The sequence below is a fragment of the Oryctolagus cuniculus genome, chromosome 7 (assembly GCF_964237555.1).
Source record: "Oryctolagus cuniculus chromosome 7, mOryCun1.1, whole genome shotgun sequence".
In the NCBI taxonomy this organism is placed as follows: Eukaryota; Metazoa; Chordata; class Mammalia; order Lagomorpha; family Leporidae; genus Oryctolagus; species Oryctolagus cuniculus.
In genome coordinates this window covers 42,476,720-42,500,480 of record NC_091438.1, presented here as the reverse complement: position 1 = coordinate 42,500,480, position 23,761 = coordinate 42,476,720, and the positions used below count along the sequence as shown (strand labels likewise).

At 53.0% G+C, this 23,761-nt stretch overlaps 1 protein-coding gene across 3 annotated transcripts; it reads left to right on the top strand.

Moving 5' to 3' along the window:
- The first annotated feature begins 17 nt into the window (after positions 1 to 17).
- On the top strand, positions 18 to 22,556 carry PMF1 (polyamine modulated factor 1). Of its 3 annotated transcripts, XM_002715387.5 has the most exons (5): positions 18 to 213; positions 16,986 to 17,091; positions 17,765 to 17,865; positions 19,971 to 20,166; positions 22,058 to 22,556. In XM_002715387.5, exons 1-5 carry the CDS (start codon positions 59 to 61, stop codon positions 22,109 to 22,111), a joined length of 612 nt encoding a protein of 203 aa, XP_002715433.1. In that variant the 5' UTR covers positions 18 to 58; the 3' UTR covers positions 22,112 to 22,556. The 3 variants fall into 3 exon arrangements, with proteins under 3 accessions (XP_002715433.1, XP_051714524.1, XP_069933690.1); XM_070077589.1 differs by lacking the exon at positions 17,765 to 17,865 and having other exon boundaries at positions 25 to 213; XM_051858564.2 differs by lacking the exons at positions 16,986 to 17,091; positions 17,765 to 17,865 and having other exon boundaries at positions 24 to 213.
- The last annotated feature ends 1,205 nt before the right edge of the window (positions 22,557 to 23,761 follow it).

The following is a 23,761-nucleotide window of genomic DNA, read 5'->3' as shown; positions in this document are numbered from 1 at the left end:
CGGGGGCCCCGATGGGCGGGACAGGCGGGCCAGTTAGATTTGGCGGTTCGATTTCAACATGGCGGAAGCGAGCAGCACCAATTCGGCAGCTGACGAAAAAGGGTCTGAGGGATCGTCTCCAGAATCTGCACCGCCCAGTTCTACCATTTCTAGGGTGAAACTCCTCGACACCATGGTTGACACTTTTCTCCAGAAGCTGGTCGCCGCCGGCAGGTAAGGTGGGAGGGCTGTGTGCGGGAAGACAGTCAATGAGGAGAGGGGAGCCACTGGTGACCAAATCCCGCGAGATCGGGAGCGCAGACGCCAGCCGCGCAGTCACGTGGGCGGGGGAGGGCCCACGGAGCGGTCCAATGAAAGCGGACAAATCCCGAGCGCGGACGCAGGTGATAGTTACCCTCACGGCAGCTGCTGCTTCCTCCCAGGACGCCTCTTTTTAGACTTCAGGTGACGGAAGCGGGTAAAGCCACCGCCTGCGACCCCGGGATCCCACAGGCGCGCCGGTTCGTGTCCCGCTGCTCCATTTCCGATCCAGCCCTGCTGTGGCCTGGGCAAGCAGTAGAAGATGGCCCAAGTCCACGGCCCGGGCACCCGCGTGGGAGACGCGGAACACGCTCCTGGCTCCCTCCTGGCCATTATGGCCTTTTGGGGTGTGACCCAGCAGATGGAAGATAGCTCTTTCTCTCTGTCTCTGCCTTTCAAGTAAATAAATGAATAAATTTAAAAAAAAAAAAAACGGAAAGGAAAAGGTACAGCATTTGTACCTGGGTCAAAATTGAAATCATGGCTCGTTCGAGAGACTTAACCGCCCGGTGCCTCGGCGGGCCTTTCCAGTAGGATCGTTTTGAGAGTTAGATGAATAAATAACAACCAAAGCACCTGGGACAGCGCTTGCCACGTTGAAAATTGTGTTAGTTATGACAATAATACCCTCAGTGGGCCATTGCAGAGACGAAATGTGTTACCCTAAAAAGAAACTTTTTTTCTGTGTGTGTGTTTTAAACAAAGACACCTTAAGCAAGAGATTTGCCTGGGCCCCACATCGCCGCAGGTCCACGCTGAAGCAGTGTTGTCAGGCCTCCCAGCCACAGCCTGTCCTCCACCCACCCCTGTCTGTCCTTTGACCTCATCAAGACTCCCTCTTCGTGGGAGACCTAGACTGGGTTCCCAGCTCCTGGCTTCAGCCTGTGGCACGGCCCGTGCCTTGCTGTTGCTGGCACTTGGAGGTGAACCTTCTGCCTTTCAAATTAGGATAAAATAATAAAACAATGACGCCCATCTCTTCCCAGTCTCCATCTCTCCTGGGTTGAGCACGGTACCTTTCCTGCTTAGCCCTATGATCTCGGTCTTCACTCGTGACTCAGTAGATTTGCTTACTTTATATCAGGTGCTGAGGATGAGGTTAGGCAGAAAAGCCCTCTGCTTTCTAAAGTTTATTCTATATGAAGGACAGAGAGACAAAGGTCTCCCATTCACTGGTTCATTCCACAAATGCCTGCAAGAGGACTGGGCCAGGCCAAAGCCAGGAGCCAGGAAACTCACTCTGAGTCTCCTGCCTGGGTGGCAGGGACCCGAGGACGTGAACCATCACCTGCTGCCTTCCAGGGTGTGCAATAACAGGAAGCTGGAATGTGGAGCTGAAGCGGGTCTCAAGGCCAGTCTCTGATAGGGGATGTAGGAGTCCCAGGCAGCATCTTAACTGCGAGGCGAGATGCCCAAGCCTCTGTCTTCTTGGGGCTACAGTCATTGGTTAGATACATCTGTAAACTACTCACAGAGCTCACCGAGACAGTGAACAGGTGATACACAGAGAGCACTAGAGGAAATGGTTGAATGAGCCCGCTCTGAGCAGGTGACACCTGGGAGTTGACCGATGAGAAGGTACCAGCTTTTTAGCTTTTTGAAGAACTACAGAAAGGTTGTAGGCAGAAGCAACTAACTCTTCTCGCATTTCTAGGCACCTAAGAGTTGAGCAGTTAAAACGCGTGGAAACCAAAGCCACATGTCTGCGCGGCCCCTCCTGCCAGCCGGACACCTCCCGTGAGAGCCGCGTGGAGGCCAGCTCCAGCAGCTCAGCCAGCACCAGCAGCCACACCGTTTGCAGTTGGCTTGCCTGCTGCTGCACCCCCGCAGCCTGGCCTGATAGCCCAAATGGCAATCAGGGCAGCTGGTGTGACTGCAGGAGCCGCTGCGGGCGCACTCTGGGTCCTGCCGTCGCTGGTGGTTTCGGTGGGGGTTGGGGGGTGCTGAGCCCTCAGGGCTCATCACTTACCAGGAACCTCAGGGAGTAGAGCTGCCGCAGCAGCAGCAGTTTGGTTCTTGCTTCTGAGAATCTCAAACAGTTTTTGGAGTGTGTCCAGAACCAGGGTGATGTTAAGCTCTGGGAGGATTTCAATGAAGTACTGAGACAATGCAGACCTGCAAATGGATTTGTCTAAGCAAGAAGTGGAAAATAGAATCTCATGACCAAGTTGCTTTAGCATAAAAATGTAATTGGTAATGAAAGCATCAAGGGTGCAACCACCAGTTAAACCCATCCTCTGCCATGAGTAGCTTCCTTAGTTCTGAACTGCAGTAGAAGGGAGCATCCTTGCTGGGTGGAAGTTCATTGACAGGATCGGATTTGGAGCTGAGCAGATGTTTGGTCCCCTTGAACACGCAGTCGTAGTGTTATTGTTTGTGAGTTAATTAGAATAAGTGTTTTTCTTCAATAAAGAAGGAAGAAGGAAAGAGAAAGAGAAAGGGAAAAAGGAGGGAGGGAGGGAGGGAGGGAGGGAGCTTACAGGCAAAGGAGCAGCTTGTACAAGGGCCCAGAAGGGATCAGGAGTTCTAGGAACTGGCAGGGGCAGAGGCGTTCTTAGCTACTCAGAAGGAGAGTAAATCAGAGGACACTGGACAGGCAGATAGCAGCCTTAGCATGCAAGGCCTAGTTTACCATAGAATGAATTTGATAAAATAATTTGTAATGATTTTTATGAACCGGTCAAGATCCATCTCCTTGTTTCATTTATTTTTCCCTACTTACCAGCCCTCCTGTCTCCTCCCTATAGGCCCTGCTTTCTGTTGGTTGTACGACCTTAATTTATTCGTGATACAAGTAATTATTGACCATCAACAGTGCCCCAGGCTCTATCCTAGTTGCTGCAGATACAACAGTGATCAAGACAGAAATGTATGGCCGGCACCGTGGCTCACTAGGCTAATCCTCCACCTGCGGTGCCGGCACCCCGGGTTCTAGTCCCCGTCGGGGCGCCGGATTCTGTCCCGGTCGCTCCTCTTCCAGGCCAGCTCTCTGCTGTGGCCTGGGAGTGCAGTGGAGGATGGCCCAAGTGCTTGGGCCTTGCACCCACATGGGAGACCAGGTGAAGCACCTGGCTCCTGGCTTCGGATCAGTGTGGTGCGCTGGCCGTAGCGGCCGTTGGGGAGTGAACCAACGGAAAAGGAAAGGAAGACCTTTCTCTCTCTGTCTCTCTCTCTCACTGTCCACTCTGCCTGTCAAAAAAAAAAAAAAAAAAGAAAAAAAGAAAAAAAAATGTTCCTGCCCTCATGGAGTAGACAGATTGATGAGGGTAAAGGAACAGAGAGCACTGAGGAGGGAAATCAGAGTTTCAATGAACAGAGGCAGTGACACTGGAATATGTTTGCCCTTGTAAAATATGTTGTCATTTTGCCTGTGTACGTTTTAACATATGAATGATGTTGTATTACATACCTTTTTTCATTCAGCACCATTGTTTTAGATCTGTCAATGACCTGTAAGTGCCAATGGTTTGTAGCTTTTCAGTGCTGCTTGTCATTTTTTCAAAAGGATTTATTTTATTTATTTGAAATGCAGAGTTATAGAGAGAGAAGGGGGAGAGAAAAAGATATCTTCCATCCACTGGTTCACTTCCCAATTGGCCACAACAGCTGGAGCTGGGTTAGACCTAATCCAGGAGTTTCATCCAAGTCTCCCAAGTGGTTTCAGGGGCCCAAGCACTTGGGCCATCTTCCGCTGCTTTCCCCAGGTGCATTAGCAGGAAGCTGGATCAGAAGTAGAGAAGCTGGGACTTGAACCAGGGCCCATGTGGATACCGGTGTTGCAGGTGTTAGCTTAACTCGGCCACAGCACTGGCCCCAGCCTGTCATTTCTTGATACGCATTCGCTACCGACCTGGCCCACCTGTCAGTCACTCAGTTGCCTCCGCCTCCCTCTTCCACAAGTTATGCCGGGGTGAATAATATGAACATCCCCTCCTGGGCAAGAGCTAGAACTTCTCTGAGGTGTGTAACTGGGAGAGGGCTCCCTGATCTGACAAGTCAGACTGCTGGGTGTGGTCACACTGCTGTCCAGAAAAGCTGATCCTAATCTTCCACATCCCGGCTGCCACCACCTAACATTTACCATTCTGACAGGAGCCAGAGGGGTATGTTATTGTTTGATTTGCATGCCTCTGATTCTTCGTGGGTTTGGGCATTTCCTCTTAACACTTGTTAGACATTTGGGCTTCCCCTTCTCTGAACTGCCTACTCATTTCCTCTAGCCTGAAAAAATATTTTTTAAGACCCATTTAAAAAAATGATTTGAAAGGCTGAGAGATCTTCCAGCTACTCATTCACTTCCCAAATGCTCTCAACAGCGGGTGATGGGCCAGGCTGAAACCAGGGGCCAAGAACTCAAATCCAGGTCTCCCACATCGCTATCAGGGACCAAAGTATTTGAGCTGTCACTGGCTACGTCTTGTGGCAACAGGTAGAACTGAAACTGGGACTGGAGGTGGAGCTGGGACTTGAGCCGAGGTGCTCTGATGTGAGATGTGGGTGTCCTGATCCGTGCTTTAACTGCTGCATCAAATGTCAAACCCCATCTTTTTTTTTAAATTAGGGTTTTACTTTGCTGATTTGCTAAACTTCTTGGTATAGAAGAAAATATCTTTCTTTGTCTATAATGTCCTTTGAGGAACAAAAGTTTGTTTTTTCTTAATATTTATTTATTTTAAAGACAGAGTTACAGAGACAGAACGAGAGAGAGTTCTTCCATCCACTGGTTTACTCCCCGAATGCCTGCAAAGGCCAGAGCTGGGAGGATCCAAAGCCAGGAGCAAGGAGCTTCTTCCAGGTCTCCCACTTAGGTGCAGGGGTCCATCTTTTACAGCTTTCCCAGACCATTAGCAGAGAGCTGGATCAGAGTGGAGCAGGGGCTGACGCTGTGGCACAGTAGGTTAAAGCCCTGGCCTGAAGCACTGGCATCCCATATGGGTGTGGTTCTAGTCCTGGCTGCTCCTCTTCCGATCCAGCATAATTGCTAAAACCAAAACCAGGAGCCAGGAGCTTCATCTGGGTCTCCCACGTGGGTGCGTGGGCCCAAGCACTTGAGCCATCCTCTGCTGCTTTCCCAGGCACATTAGTAGGGATCTGGATTGGAAGTAGAGCAGCTGGGACTTGAACTGGCGCCCATATGGGATGCTGGTGCTGCAGGTAGCTTAACCATCTGCACCACAGCACTTGGCCCCTTACACAAACTTTTTCTTTCTTTCTTCCTTCCTTTCTTCCTTCCTCTTTCTCTCTCCCTTTCTTTCTCTCTTTCTTTCTTTCTCTCTTCTCTCTCTCTCTCTCTCTCTCTCTCTTTCTTTTAATTAAAATAGAGGAACAATTCATTTGAAGAAGGGATAGTTTTTGTCTTTCTCAGTTTTTTGGTTTTTTAAGATTTTTTATTTATTTGAGAGACAGAGTTACAAACAGAGAGGAAGAGACAAAGAGAAAGGTCTTCCACCTGCTGGTTCACTCTCCAAATGGCTGCAATGGCTGGAGTTGGGCCAATCTGAAGCCAGAAGCCAGGAGCTTCTTCGGGTCTCCCACATGGTGCAGGGGCCAAGCACCTGGGCCATCTTCTACTGCTTTCCCAGGCATAAGCAGGGAGCTGGATTGGAAGAGGAGTAGCTGAGACTAGAACCAGTGCCTATGTGGGATGCCGGCACCGCATCTTAAAAGAAAAAAAAAGAAGAACATGGGTAGATTTCAGATGAGGGCAAGGGGAGCTCCCAGAGGATGTTAGCAGCCTCTTCATGTTGGTGTTTGGGTAGGAGTTGGTGCTTCTTCTTTTTTTTTTTTTTTTTAACAGGCAGAGTGGACAGTGAGAGAGAGAGAGAAAGGTCTTCCTTTGCCGATGGTTCACCCTCCAATGGCCGCCGCTGCCGGCGCGCTGCGGCCGGCGCACCGCGCTGATCCGATGGCAGGAGCCAGGAGCCAGGTGCTTTTCCTGGTCTCCCATGGGGTGCAGGGCCCAAGCACCTGGGCCATCCTCCACTGCACTCCCTGGCCACAGCAGAGAGCTGGCCTGGAAGAGGGGCAACCGGGACAGAATCCGGCGCCCCAACCGGGACTAGAACCCGGTGTGCCGGCGCCGCAAGGCGGAGGATTAGCCTAGTGAGCCGCGGCGCCGGCCAGGAGTTGGTGCTTCTACCGACATGAGGAAGAACAGAGGTGAGAGCGGGAGAGAGAAACAGATCCGGGGTCAATGTCGAGGTGTGTCTTGGGACAGGTGCAGCTGGAGGAAGACAGCAGCCCCGCTCCTGCTGCTCAGCTCCTTTGCACCCTCACATTGCAGCCCACCAGCTGCAGCATTTAGTCTTTACTTCTGTGCCCCTACACCCAGCCTGCTCAGTAGCACTGTGGAGGCAAACCCATGGTGGAACTTGGTGCCTGCAAGTCACACTCTTGGACGTCAGTGGGGCCTTCAGCCAGCTCCCTTCCCCTTCTCCATAGCAGCTGGTTTAAATCCTCATCGTGTCCCTCAGGCTCTTTTCCTGCCACCTGTACCCTCTCAGTGGAAATAACCCCAGCGTTTGGGGTACACAGAGAAAATGTAACGCCATAAGGCTGGCGTTTCCATGGCTATACATTTTTTTTTAAGATTTATGTATGTATTTGAGCCGGCGCCGCGGCTCACTAGGCTAATCCTCCGCCTAGCGGCGCCGGCACACCGGGTTCTAGTCCCGGTCAGGGTGCCGGATTCTGTCCCGGTTGCCCCTCTTCCAGGCCAGCCCTCTGCTGTGGCCAGGGAGTGCAGTGGAGGATGGCCCAGGTGCTTGGGCCCTGCACCCCATGGGAGACCAGGAAAAGCACCTGGCTCCTGGCTCCTGCCATCGGATCAGCGCGGTGCGCCGGCCGCAGCGTGCTGGCTGCGGCGGCCATTGGAGGGTGAACCAACGGCAAAGGAAGACCTTTCTCTCTGTCTCTCTCTCTCACTGTCCACTCTGCCTGTCAAAAAAAAAAAAAAAAAAAAAAAAAGATTTATGTATGTATTTGAGTCACAGAGAGGGAGAGGCAGAGAGAGAGGTTTTTTTTTTTTTAATATTTATTTATTTATTTGAAAGAGTTAGAGAGAGAGAGAGAGAGAGAGGTCTTTCATCCACTGGTTCACTCCCCAAAGGGCTGCAATGGCCAGAGCTGGGCTGATCCGAAGGCAGGATCCTGGAGCTTCTTCCAGGTCTCCCACTTAGGTGTAGGGGTCCTAGGACTTGGGCCATCTTCTACAGCTTTCCCAGTCTATTAGCAGAGAGCTGGATCAGAGTGGAGCAGCCGGGACCCAAACCGGCACCCATATGAGATGCTGGCACTGCAGGCAGTGCTTTACCCACTGTGCCACAGTGCCGACCCATGTGACATAAATTTGAGAGGTGCCCAGTCCTGTGCTCTGCTATTTACCTACCTATTTTTTATTTATTTATCTATTTATTTGAAAGTCAAAATTACAGGGAGAGACAGAGAGAAAGAGAGTTCTCCCATCTGCTGATTCACTCCCCAAATAGCCAAAACAGCCAGGACTGGGCCAGGGTGAAACCAGGAGCAAGGAGCTTTTTCCATGTCTCCCACGTGGGTGCAGGGACCCAAGCACTTGAGCCATCTTTCCCTGATTTCCCAGGCACTTTAGCAGGGAGCTGGATCGGAAGAAGAGCAGCTGGGACTTGAACCGGCACCCATATGGGATGCTGGCACTGCAGACAGCAGCTCAACCCACTGGGCCACAGCACCGGCCCCTTGCCTCCCTATTGACTTCCTGCCCTTTGCAGCCAAGGCTGTGGCTTCAAGCTTCTGCAGTCCCAGGGTCTAGTTCCCCATCTGCGGCTTTTCCTTCTGCTCAGGGTAATTTCACACCATTCCCTTAACTGTTCCTTTGAAGGTCATTAATAACCTCTTGCCTGCTAAATACTGTGATTGTTTTTTCTTCTTCATCTTTACCTGTCCTTGTAGCGTGTGGCACCGTTAACCACTTCTCTGTTCTTGAAACGTCTCTGTGGCTTCCGAGGCTTTTCTCTGCCCTTTCCTCTCACTTGACCCTTTAAATGCGTTAGTGTTGCCAGTGCTTCCTCACCTCGACATGTGGATGCTCCCATCCCATCTGATGTCTCGCTGCTGCTGAAAGCCCTGCAGGGCCGGCCCCTCTCCATGTCCTCCTCCCACTGTGCTCAGTCACGTGGCCTCCTCGAGTGCTAGAATGCAGGTACTTTGCTCTTTCGGGGCATTTGAGCTCGCTGTTTGCTCTGCCAGGAACCGGCTTCCTCCATCTCTTCCCTGACCGGCCCAGAGTCACCTCTCCTCCGTAGTCCTGTGCCGTGGCATCCCCTGGTGAGCTTTCACAGCACTTGTCCTGGGCTGCGTTCTGGGGGAGGCTTGTTTAGTTAGTTGTGGTCTGTCTGCCCCACCTAAAACAATGTCCTTGAGGCCAGGGTCTTGTTCATCTTGTTCGCTAGCTCTGCCTGTTTTCTCTGTATCTGGTACTTAGGAGACGTTCAGTAAATAGTTCTGGAATAAACAAGGATTCCCAAGCTGTGTCTGTCTGTCTGCAGCAGTCTGCTACTAGAAGCCGAAAGCTCAGCACAGCAGAAAAAGGACTTCTCCTCCCCCTCTTCTTTTCCTGTGATCACTGACTTGATTGATGGAAACACCGTCCACCCATTCTCGAGGCTAGAGATGTGAGTCTCCAGTGTCTCCGTCCCCTCGCTTCCAGTCAGTCACCTAGCCCTGCTGCTTCTTGCCTGCCTCCCCTCAGTCTCCTCTCCATCCTTGCCTCAACTGCTTAACTCGAGGCCCTCCCAGACTGTCCTCCACACTGGCCCTCCAGTCTGTCTTGCCCCTCCCTCTAGTCTGCAGCTCAGACTTGGTCATAGTCTTCTGCTTAAAATATTTAATAGGTTCAGGGCTGCTTCCAGAAAGGAATGCAAGCTCCTTAGCTCAGCACACAAGGCCTTTCATTCCTTGACCCCTCCCATCTCTGCAGGCCCAACACAGTGTCGTGGGGATACCGTACACACATGTGTGCACGCAGGTGCAGCACACACACGCCCCTTCCCTGCCACCCTGTTGTTCCAATTGTTGTCTTTCCTCACTGCAGCATCCTGCCCCTCATTTAGGAAAATAGGACTAGCTGGTTTCCACGTGGAATGCACTCAGTAAATATCACGTATAAACACAGATCTCAAAAAAGTTATTTCAGAGACAGACAGCTCCTGTGCACTGGTTCATTCTTCAAGGCTGAGAGTGGGCCAGAGTGGAACCTGGCCAGGTTTCCCATCTGGGTGATAAGAACCCAACGACTTGGTCCTCACCATTACCTCCCAGAGTCTACTTTAGTTGGAAGCTGGAACCAGGAGCCAGAGCCAGAGCCAGGAATCAAACTCAGGTACTCCAGTGTAGCACACAAGCATCCTAACCGCATCTAATGGCTAAATGCCTGCCCCAAACATAGACTTTTTTTTTAAGATTTTTATTTATTTACTTGAGAGGCAGAGTTACATACAGAGGGAGGGAGAGGCAGAGAGAAAGATCTTTCATCTGCTGCTGGTTCACTCCCCAAATGGCTGCAACGGCCGGAGCCAGGCCAATCCAAAGCCAGAAGTCAGGAGCTTCTTCCAGGTCTCCTAGGGGCAGGGTCCCAAGCACTTGGGCCATCTTCTACTGCTTTCCCAGGCCATAGCAGAGAGCTGGATCGGAAGAGGAGCAGCTGGGACTATAACCGGTACCCATATGGGATGCCAGTACCACAGGCAGAAGCTTAGCCCACTACGCCACAGTGCTGGCACCCCCCCAAACGTAGACTTTTAAGATGTATGCGGGGGCGAACATTGTGGAGTAGCAGATAAAACCACCACACCTGCAACACTGGTATTATATATGGCGCTTGTTCAAGTCCCAGCTGCTCTACTTCTGATCCAGCTTCCTGCTAATGTGCCTAAGAAAGCGGCAGAGCATGGCCCAAGTGCTTAGACCTCTGCATTCATGTGGGAGACCCGGATGAAGCTCTTAGCCTTGGACCGGCCCAGCTCCAGCCATTGTGACCATTTGGGGAGTGAACCAGCAGATGGAAGACTCTCTCTCTCTCTCTCTCTCTCTCTGTCTTTATCTCTCCCTCTCTCTCTGTAACTCTGCCTTTCAAATAAATAAATCTTTTAAAAAATATGCAAATACTTGACTCTCCCTCTGCCCGAGTCATTAATTAAGTTAGGAGTGTTTGAAGTCCTTAATGCCAAGCATGGAGTGTATCTCCAGCAGGAATCTGTATGGAGTAAATGGTCGTGTGTACATGTCAGTTACCCAGATGGGTGTATTAAACCCCGACTGATTTTCCCCCTAACATGGCCTATGTTTGCTAGGAAAGCAGATTATACGACGCAGCCCAGAGTGCCCGGAAGGTTATTGGCAGCACTGGGCTCTCAGAGCCTGCGGGTCCTGCTGTCCTCAGTTAAGGCTTGTCCCTTTCGGTGGCTTGGCTGCGCCAGGCTCCTGAGTCGGGCCTTTCCTGCGCTCCAGCGCCTAGAAGCGTGGCCCTGTTGGAATCTATCGTTGGTAACCTCCGCCTTGCTCAGTGACCATGAAGGGCTCCTAGTGTCCTCCCAGTCTCTTGAACCTCCTGAAAGCAGCTGTTCTGGGAGCTGAAGCAGGCTGGTGAGAGTTCGCCCTTTCTGTGTTCTGTTCCAGACCAGAGGCAGTTGGTGTGAAGGCCCTGGTTAGTTCTATTCAGAGAAAATGCTGGATCCGCCACAGAAAGCCATAGCCCTCGGCCTGGCCCTCACTCTGCTTGTGACATTGGTCCCACGGGGGCTTAAGGAGCAAGAGACGATCAATAGTGCTTAAGTTCTTCAGTGCCGTACTGGGTCCAGCTCCTCGCTCTGGTCAGTCGTGCCGGGCCAGGCGTGATTTATATAGTAACTGAATCCTTCTGTCTGACAGTGACCAAGGGAGAGAGCTGATTGCGTTTGTACATGAACTGGTGACAAAGACTGTTGGTGTTCATAAAAAATAGTCCTGTAGGGCTGATAGGGTGCAGTGGGTTAAGCTGCTCCCTGCCGTGCCAGCATCTCATATGAGCACTGGTTTGAGTCCTGGCTGTTCCACTTCTGATCTGGCTCCTTGCTAATGTATCTGGGAAAGCAGCAGAAGATGGCACAAGTGCTTGGGCCCCTGCTACACACACATGGGAGACCCCTGTGGAGTTCCAGGCTCCTGGCTTTGACCTAGCCCAGCCCTAGCCATTGAGGCCATTTGAGGAGTGAACTAGTGGATGGAAAATCTCTCTCTCTCCCTCCTCTCCTCTCTCTGCAACTGCATTTCAATTAAAAAAAAAAAAAATTCTTCACAGGAAAAAGCGTAGGTTACTGCACAAACTATTGTGACTGTACATGCTGGGGAATCCCTGACTGTCATCTGTGTGCAGATCGGACACACTGCTGGTGGTGACGTCTCTGAAGCACAGATGTGACTCACCAGAGTGTGGTGTGTGGCTTCAGGCCTGCCACACAAAGTCTTTGTGCTCCGTCTGTTTCCAGTTCCCCCATCTCTGCAGCCTCTGGCTCTGCCTTGCTTGAGGCTGCCGACACCGTGGCTGTGTGCCTCCTGAAGCCGTCTCGCAGCACCCCAAGTGAGCGCCCTGTGGTGCAGACCTGCACATGCTTGCCTCAGACCCGCGGTTAGCTTCTTGCGCCTGTCCTCTCTCTGCCCTCCAAGCTTGCCTGCCTCGGGTCCCGAAAGCCAGCATGGCCAGGGTTGAGCTGGGCAAGCTTCTCTCTGCGTCAGCTTCTTCATCTGAAAAGTGAGGCGATGGTAACAGGACCCACCTGATAGAGGAGGATTTGGTGTTGCTCCACGTTGAGCGCTTCCAGCAGGCCTGGTAGCAGTCAGTCCCTGGTAGACATGTGCTGTTCTTGCACCTTTGCAGGCACACGTGTGCCCCAACCTTCGTACCTGCTGCTCTTCTGTCCGCTCGTCAGTGCCTGCTTCTGTCTCTCACCCACGCCTTCCCTAAGCCGCCACGTACTCACTTTCCTGAGGACTGAGCTGTGCCCCTTTTGAGGGCAGGAATCATACTTTCTCATCTTTGGGTTGGTAGTCTGTGCTCAATTAAGTGTTAACACTTAGTAAGGTGTTCATCAAATGGTTAAATGAATATAATTATCCTGTTGGTATTTTTATTATCTTCATGCTAATGTTTATCACATCAGAAGTTTCTCCCTTCTTATTCAGAAAATGTGTCACAATTTCAGATCTTCCTTTGTAAAATGAGGGAAAACTTAAAAAGTAAGACCCTAACAACAAAAGCTTACATTAGCCCAAGAGAGTAAATAGCCTAAAGACATAATTAAGATTAATTTTTAAAAATTTTCTTTTTAATTTGAAAAGCAGAGTGACAGGGAGGGAAGGAGAAACAGTGAGATCTTCTGCCTACTAATTCATTCTCCCTAAATGCCCAAAATAGATGAGGCTGGGCCAGGCCAAAACCAGGAGCCAGGAACTCCATCCAGGTCTCCTACATGGGTGGTAGGGGCCCAAGCACTTGGACCATCACCTGCTGCCTCCCAGGGAGCTAGACTGTAAGGTGGAGTAGCTGGGGCTCAAACCCAGGTGATCTGACAAGGGATGTGGGCATCCCAAGCAGTAGCTTAACCTGCTGCATCGATTTTTATTTCTATTTTTATTTATCTCTTTTCCCTTTTTTCATTTTACTTTTGGAGATAGACTTTTATTTAAAAGATTTTATTTATTTATTTGAGAAGTAGTATTATATAGACAGTGAGAGGGAGAGAGTGGAACCATCCACTGGTTCACTCCCCAAATGGCCACAGTGGCCAGAGCTGGGATGATCCAAAGCCAGGAGCCAAGAGCTTCATCCAGGTCTCCCACACGGGTGCAGGAGCCCGAGGACTTGGGCCATCTTCCACTGCTTTCCCAGGCCACAACAGAGAGCTAGATGGGAAAAGCAGCAGATGGGACTCGAACCAGCACCCATATGGGATGCCAGCACTGCAGGTGAAGGATTAACCTACTGTGCCATAACACTGGCCACAGAGATAAACTTTTAAAAGGTAACTTTATGAAAAAACCATTCATCCGACCTGGAGATTCTCCCCTTACTTCATTAAGAAAAGTTTCTGATCTTTTGTCCTACCCCTCTCAGCCCTGGGACTGCTCAATTTACACAGGACTGAGAAAGGGGAGAGAGAAAAAGCCACAGGAATGTTTCTTTTAAAAAATAGATAGGTAGGTATGGCCAGCACCGTGGCTCACTTGGCCAATCCTCCGCCTGTGGCGCCGGCACCCCGGGTTCTTAGTCCCAGTTGGGGCGCCAGGTACTAGTCCCGGTTGCTCCTCTTCCAGTCCAGCTCTCTGCTGTGGCCCGGGAAGGCAGTGGAGGATGGCCCAAGTCCTTGGGCCCTGTACCCACATGGGAGACCAGGAGGAAGCACCTGGCTCCTGGCTTCGGATCGCCACAGCACCGGCTGTAGTGGCCATTAGGGCAGTGAACCAATGGAAGGAAGACCTTTCTCTGTTTCTCTCTCACTGTCTATAACTCTACCTGTCAAATAAAAAAAAAAAAAAATAGGTAGGTAGGTAGATATTTATCTGAGAAGCAGAGTTACAGAGAGAAAGGTCTTCCATCTGCTGGTTCACTCCCCAAAAGGCCGCAACAGCAGGGCTGGGCCAGGCTGAAGCCGGGAGTCTAGAACTACATCTATGTTTTCCACGTGGGTGCAGGGGCCCAAACATTTGAGTCATCTTTCACTGCCTTCCCAGGCACATAGCAGGGAGCTGGAGTGGAAGTAGAACAGCTGTGCCACAACACTGGCCCCAGAGAAATGTTTCTTAACAAAATGGGGCAGCCCTGTCGTTGGCTGTGGGGGGATGAAGAGCATGAGTTTCTGTCATATCCTGCTTCTGCTTGGCTTGCCCTAGGCCAGCGGCCCATGCTACTGGGCTGGCCGTGCCAGTCACTGCTGCCCTCTGCTGGGCAGCCTGTGAAACAGCTGTCCGGTTGGGCAGCACCTAGCGGTCCGAGAAGCAGGCAGGCGAGCCAGCCTGGCTCCCTCTCTGGCTGCCTTAGCCCCTTAGAAACTGCTTGTCCCAGCACATGCTTACTTGTCGGTGTCTCTGTTATCTTTCTGTGGAGTCCCACAAAATCTGTCTGCATATGTAAGCAAACAGATGGGCAAGCCACCAGAACTTGATTCTGTACTTAAAAACATTTTTTTAAAATCTGTTATTGGAGGGGCGAGTGTGGTGGGTTTAAGCCTCTGCTTGGGACGCCCGTGTCCCTGGTGGAGTGCTGCTTCAAGATCTCGCTGCTTGGCTTCCGATCCATCTCTGGGCCGATGCATCCTAGGAGGCAACAGATGATAGCTCTCGGGTGCTTGGGCCCCTGCCACCTACTTGGGAGACCCAGGTAGAGTTCCCGGTCTTGGTTTTGACCTAGCCCAGCCCTGGCTGTTACAGGCATTTGGGGAGTGAACCAGTGGATGAAAGATCTCTCTCGTTGTCTCCCCTCTGAGTCACTGCCTTTCAAGGAGATGAAAAAGTAAATAAAAGTTACTTTCATTGGCGATAAGTGTAGCTTAAGTGTATGGACAAATCCTGATGGCAGTTCCTCCTGGGCTGCTGCAGGTCTCCCAGGCACCTGCCTTCCCCAGAGAGGGCCCGGCTCTCCTCTGGGAAGTCAGATTACTGACTGTTCCCCGCCTCAGGGGGACACTGAGGACTGTGCTTTTGAAAATCATAACAATACAGGGGTACTTCAAGAAGCTCGTGAAAGATGAGGTTAAAAGATAAGTTTATTTTGGTGCAAAAGTGTTTGAAGTTCAGGCCCAGTTGTTTCATAATATGCACTTTCTGTCAACTCCTTTAAGACCCCTCAAAATCGGAGCCAACCTGCTGCATTTCAGTGCGCTAGGAGGACAGGTAAGCGTACCTGTGTGCTGACAGGAAGTGGGCTGGGGCCGCTCAGCTGATGTGTGGTGGAGGTAGGAGTTGAACCCGGGCAAGAGAACAGGCGGTGTGTGCTCAAAGCCTGTACACTTAGAGAGCACCTAGCTGAATGACTTCCTGTGTACCCTGGGAAGGCCAAGACCAGGAGACTGTTCCATCATGGCCGGGGTGGGGAAGGTTCCGGGGGGGCGTGCTCCTCTGCCCACGGAGCCCCGCGTGGCGGGGGTGGCTGGGAGCAGGCAGTCTGCGTGGAGAGGCTCACATGCTACTGCACATCACACACCGTCTGGGCCCTGGCCCTGCAGCCACAGGGGTCTGTCAGGCTGCAGGAGAAGATAAAGGTCCATACTTGGCACACACAGGCATACATGTTTTCTAAAACCCATGGCTCGCCTGCTTCTCCTGGAGTGTGTTTTTCAGGAAACCCGCAGGCCATCTGCACCGTTTCCAAGGCTGCCTGGGCTCTGCGGGGTAGTCACTTGCCGCCTGTGTTCGCTGACATTGGCCCCGAATCTGGCTCTTTGCTTGCCTCACTGTCCTAAATAATCGTGTCTTGTGTATCTGCATGCATGTGCGTATTTCTGATGTCCTGCACTTTCCTGGAATTCCTAGAAGAGTTCACCGGCAGCTCTGGTGGGCAGTTTGCCTCTCTGTCTCCTTTCGGCCACCAGCTCTGAGGAGCAATGTGCCTACCCAGACCCTCCGCCTGCCCAGTGGGCTGGGAGGAGGAAAAGGATCTCCCGTGTCCGAGCCGAGTTCAGCTTCAGGCCACAATTACCCAGTTTCAGTTCCAGCCCCGCTGGGTCAGGATCATATGTCCCCCACATCCTCCCTGAAGCCACAGACTGCGTGGCTGGTAGAACCAGGGGCAAAGCAAGAGATCCGGGCCTCTGCTGAAGGGTGAAAGGACACCCAGCTCCTGTCCTCTGTGTTGTCTGTTGGTACCCACAGTTAACCTGCGGGGTGTGCTAATTGGAATGTTTACCACTGGTATGAATTATGGGAGGCTAGATACCAGCACTGCCAAGCTGCGTCTTAACCCACTGCACCACAGCACCGGCCCCTATACTGGGTGCCTCTTGATTCTTCCAGCTACAAGGGCTGTATCAGCAAGTGCTCTCAGCTACGAGTGATAGGGAGATCTGAGCAGTAGAAATCCATTATCTCACAGAACAGAAAGGCCCAGGTGAGGGTGGCTGCAGGTTGACATAGGCTTTGACCTCAGGCCAGGGCCCCTGGTTGCCAGCCACTGGAGGCATCACCTGTATGCAGTAGTGTCACACAGGAAGGGCAGCGTTTGCTTCCTCTGTGACTCTTCTTAGGAGCTTGGTACTCCTTCCCAGAGCCCACACACTCTATCCCAATCCAGGCCCTGCAAGGGGACTGGAACGGCCAGAAGTCCTCCAAGTGTGGTCCCCGGCTGCAGTGCCAGCCGCCCATGGAGCTTGTTAGAAACTTGCAGGAGGAGAGAGGGGCAGTGGTCTGTGTTTCAGCAGATCACCCTCCTGGTGATTTTGTGTATGGTCAAGTTGAAGGACGTGGCTGACCATGACCCACTTGTAAGCAGCAAACACGAACTCAGCGGGGGCCCTACTGAGAAGAGCGGGTGCTGATGAGGTTGAGCCATCCTGACTTTGGAGGAGAGATTTGCCAGGGCCCTGAAGAGTGCGGAGCTCGGGTCCAGCTGCAGAGGTGCCCCCGCAGCCTGAGCGCGGTGGGTCTGACCCTCTCCCGCTGTCTTCTCTCCTCCCTGCCAGCTACAAGAGATTCAGCGACTGCTACAAGCGCTTCTACCAGTTGCAGCCTGACATGACACAGCGAATCTATGACAAGTTTATAACTCAGTTGCAGGCGTCTATCCGGGTGAGTGACAAGAAGCCCCGAGACTCCCTAGGCTTAGGTTCTGTCTCTGCGTTGTCAGTCCCCTGAGAGCAGGGACCTCTCCCTCTGCCGCCCTGATTCTTCGACCCCTGGAACTGCCCTCGGTGCCCAGCAGGCCGCAGCTCCTCCAGACAAGCTAGGGCTCTTAAATACGTGTTTCTCTCGTGGTGCTGTGTTGTAATGATGTGTTTATGCCTTGTCTGCCCCTGCAGACTGTGAGCTCAGCCAGGGCGCCTAGGGCTCACTTGTTTGTGTACCCCCAGCCCCTGGTGCAGTGCCCTGCACCTGGAGGTGTTAATCATTGCTTGAATGCAGATGAACTGAACCCTGGGGTGTGCAGAAGAGCAGCAGTTCTGTTCGCATCTAAGTGACTGAGGGCTCTGCAGTGTAACCCACCCCACTCCGGAGTCTGGCTGCGGCCTTCCAAGATGGTGGACAGGGGAGAGGCTTGCTACAGGCTCTTTTTAAATGTTTCCCATTTTATATTTCATTTTCTTAGTTATAAAAGCCACATGTAGAAGAGTTGGAAGGTTTGGGAAAGTATAAAGACACAGAATGGAAATTAGCCAAAAGCTTGCCAAATGCTGTTGGCTCTTTAGCGTATTTCCACCGTGTGCTCACCTAGCATCATTACAGCTCTCTCCTCTCTTTAAAGGAGGAGATCTGTGAAATCAAGGAGGAAGGGAACCTTGAAGCTGTCTTAAATTCCTTGGATAAAATTGTGGAAGAAGGCAGAGACCGCAAGGAGCCGGCCTGGTGAGGACGGGGATGGGGAGGTGGCAGGAGGGGCCTTTCAGAACCTTTTTTTAAAAAAATTATTTATTTATTTAAAGACTTATTTATTTATTTGAAAGAGTTACACAGAGAAAGGAGAGGCAGAGAGAGAGAGAGAGGTCTTCCATCCGCTGGTTCACTCCTTAATTGGCTGCAATGGCCGGAGCTGTGCTGATCCAAAGCCAGGAGCCAGGAGCTTCTTCCAGGTCTCCCAAGCAGGTGCAGGGGCCCAAGGACTAGGGCCATTCTTCTACTGCTTTCCCAGACCACAGCAGAGAGCTGGACCGGAAGAGGAGCTGTCAGGACTTGAACCAGCGCCCATATAGGGTGCTGGCATTGCAGGTGGCGGCTTTACCTGCTATGCCACAGTGCTGGCCCCTGCTCCACTTCCAGTCCAGCTCCCTACCAATGCACCTGGCAAAGCAGTGGAGGATGGCCCAAGTGCTTGGGCTCCTACACCCACCTGGGCGAACTAGAAGAAGCTCCTGGCTCCTGGCCTAGGCCTGGTCCAGCTCCCAGCCATTGCAGCCATTTGGAGACTGAACAAGCAGATGAAAGAGCTCTCTTTATCTGTCTCTGCTTCTCTCTCTGTAACTCTGCCTTTCAAATAAAAAAAATACATATATAAAAATCTTAGAAAAGAGTGTACAGTATGTACAGTCAGAGAAGAGGAAGAAGAAATATATACAATCAGAGAGTCGGGATTCTTGTTTTAAAAAAAACAGTAACTGACCCATATCCATGAGACAGGGACTCATGGCCTCTGAGAGGGACCCTTTGACGGGGACAAGTAGAGATGAGAGCCCAGCTTGGGGCTGGCTTGAGGGCAGATGGCGAAAGCTTCCCTGGGGCCACTGGGCCTGTGGGAGCTGGGGAGGGAGGGCAACAAGAGCAGGCAGAAGAGTGGGGTTTGCAGTCACTGGTGGATCAGGCTGGCCGGGCCTCTGGTTCTTACTCATCAACAAGTGTTTTGGGAGCAGCTACTATGTGCTTGATGCTGTGTGAGGTGCAGTGAGCAGAGCTGACCCGGTGGGCAGCCCAGCTGCTGGCGGGTCACGAGCAAGGTGCAGGGGTGGGGCCTGGGGCGCAGTGGACATGAGAAGCTGCCAGGGCCAGAGCAGCCCCCGCTCCCTTCGAGGACCCCAGGCCAGAGAAAGTAGGTAGCTTTTTTGTACTTTCCAAATTTTTTATGCTCTGTGACCTTAATACTTAAAATAATTTTTACAACTGAAGAAAAAAAATGTTATTTAAAAAAATTAATATTAAAAATAGATTTGAGAGAGAATTTCCATCCACTGGTTTACTCCCCAAACATCCATAATAGGTTGGGCTGGGCCAGGCTAAAGCTGGGAGCTGAAAACTCAACCCTTGTCTCCCACTTGAGTGGCAGGAACCCAGTGACTTGAACCATCACTGCTACCCCCCAAAGTCTACCTTAGCTTGAGCTAGAGGCAGATGGGGAACGCAGGAGCTCTGATCTGGGATGCAGGCATCGCCACTGGTGTCTTAACCACGAGGCTAAATGCCTGCCCCTTAAAAAGAATGTTTTAAAGAACCCGCCGCCACCTCTGCTTACTGTCAGCTCCTCGGACCTGCCTTTGCTTCTCTTCTCACATCAGCCAAAGCTTACGGGCCCCCCTGGGCTCGGGGCCCTCTCACAGGACCTACCCCATCTGGAGCTCATCCTGCTGCCTTCCCTCCTCCCTCCTTCCAGCTCGCAGTCTGTTGAGGAGGAGGCACAGCAGGACACCTGGCCATCGGGTCAGAGGCAGGGGCTGGAAATTTACGTCTGACCTGGAGCGTTAGACGGGAGTGTGCGTGGTAGAGCGGAGAGTTACGGGCTGTCGTTAGGAAGGCTAAGCTAGGGGCAGAAAGGGGGAGGTGACCCCTTGGCCTTGAAGCTGGGGAACAGCAGGTGAGCATCCCCACCAGGAGCAGGGCTTGGGAAGGAAGAGGGGCCACAGGAGAGGCTTTGGCAGCCAGCCCAACTTGGGACTCCAGGCGGGAATAGCACCGTTTGGGCTTGGAAGTAGAATCTTCTCACATACCTGTCCCTCCCTCCCTCCCTGTTCCCTGTGGCCCCCCAGGCGCCCCAGTGGGATCCCAGAGAAAGACCTGTGCAGCATCATGGCACCCTACTTCCTACAACAACGGGACACCCTGCGGCACCACGTGCAGAAACAGGAAGCCAAGAACCGGCAGCTGGCAGACGCCATCCTAGCCGGGCGCAAGCAGGTAGAGGAGCTGCAGCTGCAGATCCAGGCCCGGCAGCAGGCCTTTCAGGTGAGTGTGCAGCCCTGCCTGCTTCCTCTCGTGTCTCTAGGGGACAGAGGTCCTCTAAGAGCCCCCAGTTAGTGGCCTCCTCCATTCCCGCACAAGGCAGGACTCGAATCAGCACTAAGATGGGATGCAGTGTTGCAGGCAGTGACTTAACCCACTTTGCCACATGCTAGCCCCTGAACTTAACTTTTGAAAGGGGCCCAAGGCCGCTTGGGGCCAATCTGGGTGAATAAGCAGGAGAGGGTGAGCACGCCGGGTAATGCAGGTAGCGAGTGTGGCTGCAGAGGGAGGAGTTGAGTTTTCTCATGTGCTTGAAATTCAGGTTCAAGGGGCTGGCGTTGTATGAGTAGAGACGCCTCCTGCAATACAGTCATCCTAAATGAGCATAGGTTCAAGTCCTGGCTGCTCCACTTCCAATCCAGCTCCCCACTAATACACTTGAGAAGGCAGCAGAAGATGGTCCCAGGACTTGGGCCCCTGCCACCATGTGGGAGACCCACATGGAGTTCTGTGTTCTTTGTTTTAGCCATATGGGGAGTGAACCAGCAGATGGAAGATCTCCCTCTCTCTCCCTCTCTGTCTTTCAAATAAATAAAATCTTAAAAGGGGGAGGGAGGAGGAAGAATGGAAGAGAAGGGGAAAAGAAAAGAAAACAAAAGAAAATTAATTGCAGGTCCCCGTGGAGGCACCACCCTTGGCTTCTCTACTGCCTTCATGTACTTGTCCACGTAATATCGACTTCAGCCTCCCCACGTCCACGGCTCCCAGGTCCCCCGGCCTTCTCTTCCCAGGACCAGTTAGCTGTGGCCCCAAGGTCCTGCATTGGCGTAAACGAGGGCCCCGAGTCTGGGGGAGGTGGCAGCAGGTGGAAAGTTGGTGGCCTGCTCTGCTCCCTCTTGTCCCCTCCCCCTGCAGTCTCTCCACGTCATGACTGGTCCTGGGGCAGGTTTCACAGCTCAGAGCTGCGTCTCGGGCACTCTGGGGCCCTGCTGTTGGCCAGTGCGGGCAAATTGTTGCTGCTGTCACCACTCCATCGGCAGCCTCCAGTCTCTAATAATGATCCCCAGAGCCCACCAGCCCTGATGTTCAGTGCTTCTGTTTTAAGAGGGGAAACTAAGCCCCCTACTCTTATCTTTTTTTTTTTTTAAGATGTATTTATTTATTTATTTCAAAGGCAGAGTAACAGAGAGAGAAAGAGAGAGAGAGAGCTTTCATCTGCTGGTTCACGCCTGAAATCGCCACAATGGGTGGAGCTGGGCCGATCCGAAGCCAGGAGCCAGGAGCTTCTTCCAGGTGTCCCATGTGGCTGCAGGGGCCCAAGCACTTGGGCCATCCTTCGCTGCTTTCCCAGGCATATTAGTAGGGAACTGGATTAGAAGTGGAACAGCCGAGATTTAAACTGACACCCATATGGGGTGCCGGTGCCACAGGCAGCAACTTAACCCACCATGCCACAGCACCAGCCCACAATCCCCCTGCTTTTAAAATCACCCCTCACCCACAGCTGTTACAGATTGTTTTTGAAGTGGGTCTGCTGCTGAGGCCATCAGTTTCCATGTCTGTAGCCCAGCTGGAAGTTCATCTAATGCAGCCTGTGCTGGCAAGCTCGGATGAGGTCCCAGGACCTGGGGGCCTCTTTGGGGGCTTGTGAAGGCAGGTTCTGCTCAGGAGGCCCAGCCAGGGTGGTCAAGACTCCCAGCCTGCCATGATGCCATGCCGATGGTGTGGACTTCCTAACAAGTCTGCGTCCTAACGCACCGCACAAGGCCCCTGACATGAGCCACAGACCTCATCCCTGTGGTCCCGGGTGAAAGCCAGGCCTGGAGTCAGAGATGTGGGGAAAGGATTTGGGTTTTCTTGTCCCTGATTGTCTGTTGTCTCCCGTTGATTTCAGGCTCTGCACAGAGAGCAGAGAGAGCTGTTGGCTGTGCTGAGGGAGCCCGAGTGAGGAGACGGCCCCGCCCAGGAGCAGAGGGCAGTTGAGGTCATGGGCCTGTGGTGCAGTGTGCTGGGCCTGAGACGCTCCCCTGGGGACAGCTGAAGTGGTGCCCAGGCCCTGGGCAGCCATGGCGTTGGCTGCAGGGCCAGGCCAGAGCAGCGCCACTGTGCCTTTGGGCTCCCTTGGGTCACACAGAGCACTCCCTTCAGATCCCCCCACTCCCTTCTAACTGGAGGGTGGTTGGCCAGCTCCACCCTGGCATCAGGCCCATGTGCACCCTCCGCCAGCTTCGGCCCCGCACCACCCCCAGCCCTGCCGGTGCCTGAGGCTTCCCGGGACCTGGCTCAGGGAGTCTGTTTTCAGTCTCCACTGATTGCCCCCTTGCTGGCCAACCCAAGGGCCCTTGCCATGTTCTCCCCACATCCGTAAATAAACTTCCTGTGCCGCTCTGTAATCTGTGAGGAGGCTTCCTCTGGCCCGGCTGCTCCTGGCCTCCCGAGTATTGGCTGCAGTCACAGTCCTCCTAGAGCCTGCAGGCCTGGCCGGCTCAGCAGTGGTCAGCAGTGGGTGGACTTGACCATGGTGTTGTGGATAGTGGGCAGCAGAGCCCCTTGTGCCAGACTGGGGCTCCTGGGTTCCCTGAGGTCAGGACCATGTGCCAAGGTGGGTCGCTGTCCAGCTCACCCAGCCCTTTGCCTTTTGAGCTATTTCTGAGAAGGTGGCCATGGTGGGCCCTGCATGGCTGGGTGCACAGACCGAGGTGGGACCCAAGGGTGTGACCAGTGCTGAGTCTGGCTTCTCACTACTCATGTCCAGCCAGGGCCAGCCAGAGGGTGCAGGTGGGGAGCAAAGGTTTTTACCTGGAGGGACGTCACCCAAACAACCTGAGCCTCGCTCGTTTGGTCTTGTGAGGGGCACTGGGGACAGAGAAGGACACCGAGAAGGCCCTTGCGTGACACCCACCTCACCACAGCCTGTGTCGGGCCCTGGCTCCCTCTGCCTGTCCCTTCACCATGGAGCTGCAGCCTTCAAGCAGCCAGAAGCCTCGCTCCTGCCCAGCCTGCCCCATCCGGGCCTGAAGTGTGTGTCAGGCTGGCAGCAGGTCTAGGGGGTCGGTGGTGAGGGAGGACACAGGTCAGAGTAGGAGGCGTCAGGACGCCCTCCCCTCCAGCTGACCTGAGGCAGTGGTGGTTCTCAGGTGTGGGATGATGCTTTTTAGGTGGAGCGCTCTGTCTGTAGAGCAGAGGACTTCCTTGTCACTGGTGGGGGGACTAGAGGGAGGGGCAGGTCCCCCCAAGTTTATTAACACTGGGGGGGCTGCAAGGGGCAGGGGGATTGGAGGCTCAGGAGCCAGAGGTGCACTCCCCCACCTGCCACCACAGGCCCTGCTGCCCCACCTACTATTCCCCACCTAGGGCCTCCCTGTCCTGTGCCTTGCATGGCCACCTTGCCCTGCCCAAGGATGGAAGTGGGAAACAGAGCCCCCCAAATTGTGGGAAGCACTCTCACCTGCCCAAACCCCAGGAATGAATCGGACATAAAGTATGGTGAAAGAGACTTGCAGATTGGTGTCGTCTGAGAGCAGGCACACCTGGATCCGTTGTGGTCGGTCGGCGTTTTATCCCCTCACACACAGGCCCCTTCCCCGTTCCTCATTGG

Coding starts and splice junctions, on each gene's coding strand:
- PMF1 (XM_002715387.5), top strand. CDS start 59: ATGGCGGAAGCGAGCAGCACCAATTCGGCAGCTGACGAAAAAGGGTCT. Junction 17,866..19,970: donor GACCGCAAGGAGCCGGCCTG/GTGAGGACGGGG, acceptor GTGGCCCCCCAG/GCGCCCCAGTGGGATCCCAG. Junction 20,167..22,057: donor CCCGGCAGCAGGCCTTTCAG/GTGAGTGTGCAG, acceptor CGTTGATTTCAG/GCTCTGCACAGAGAGCAGAG.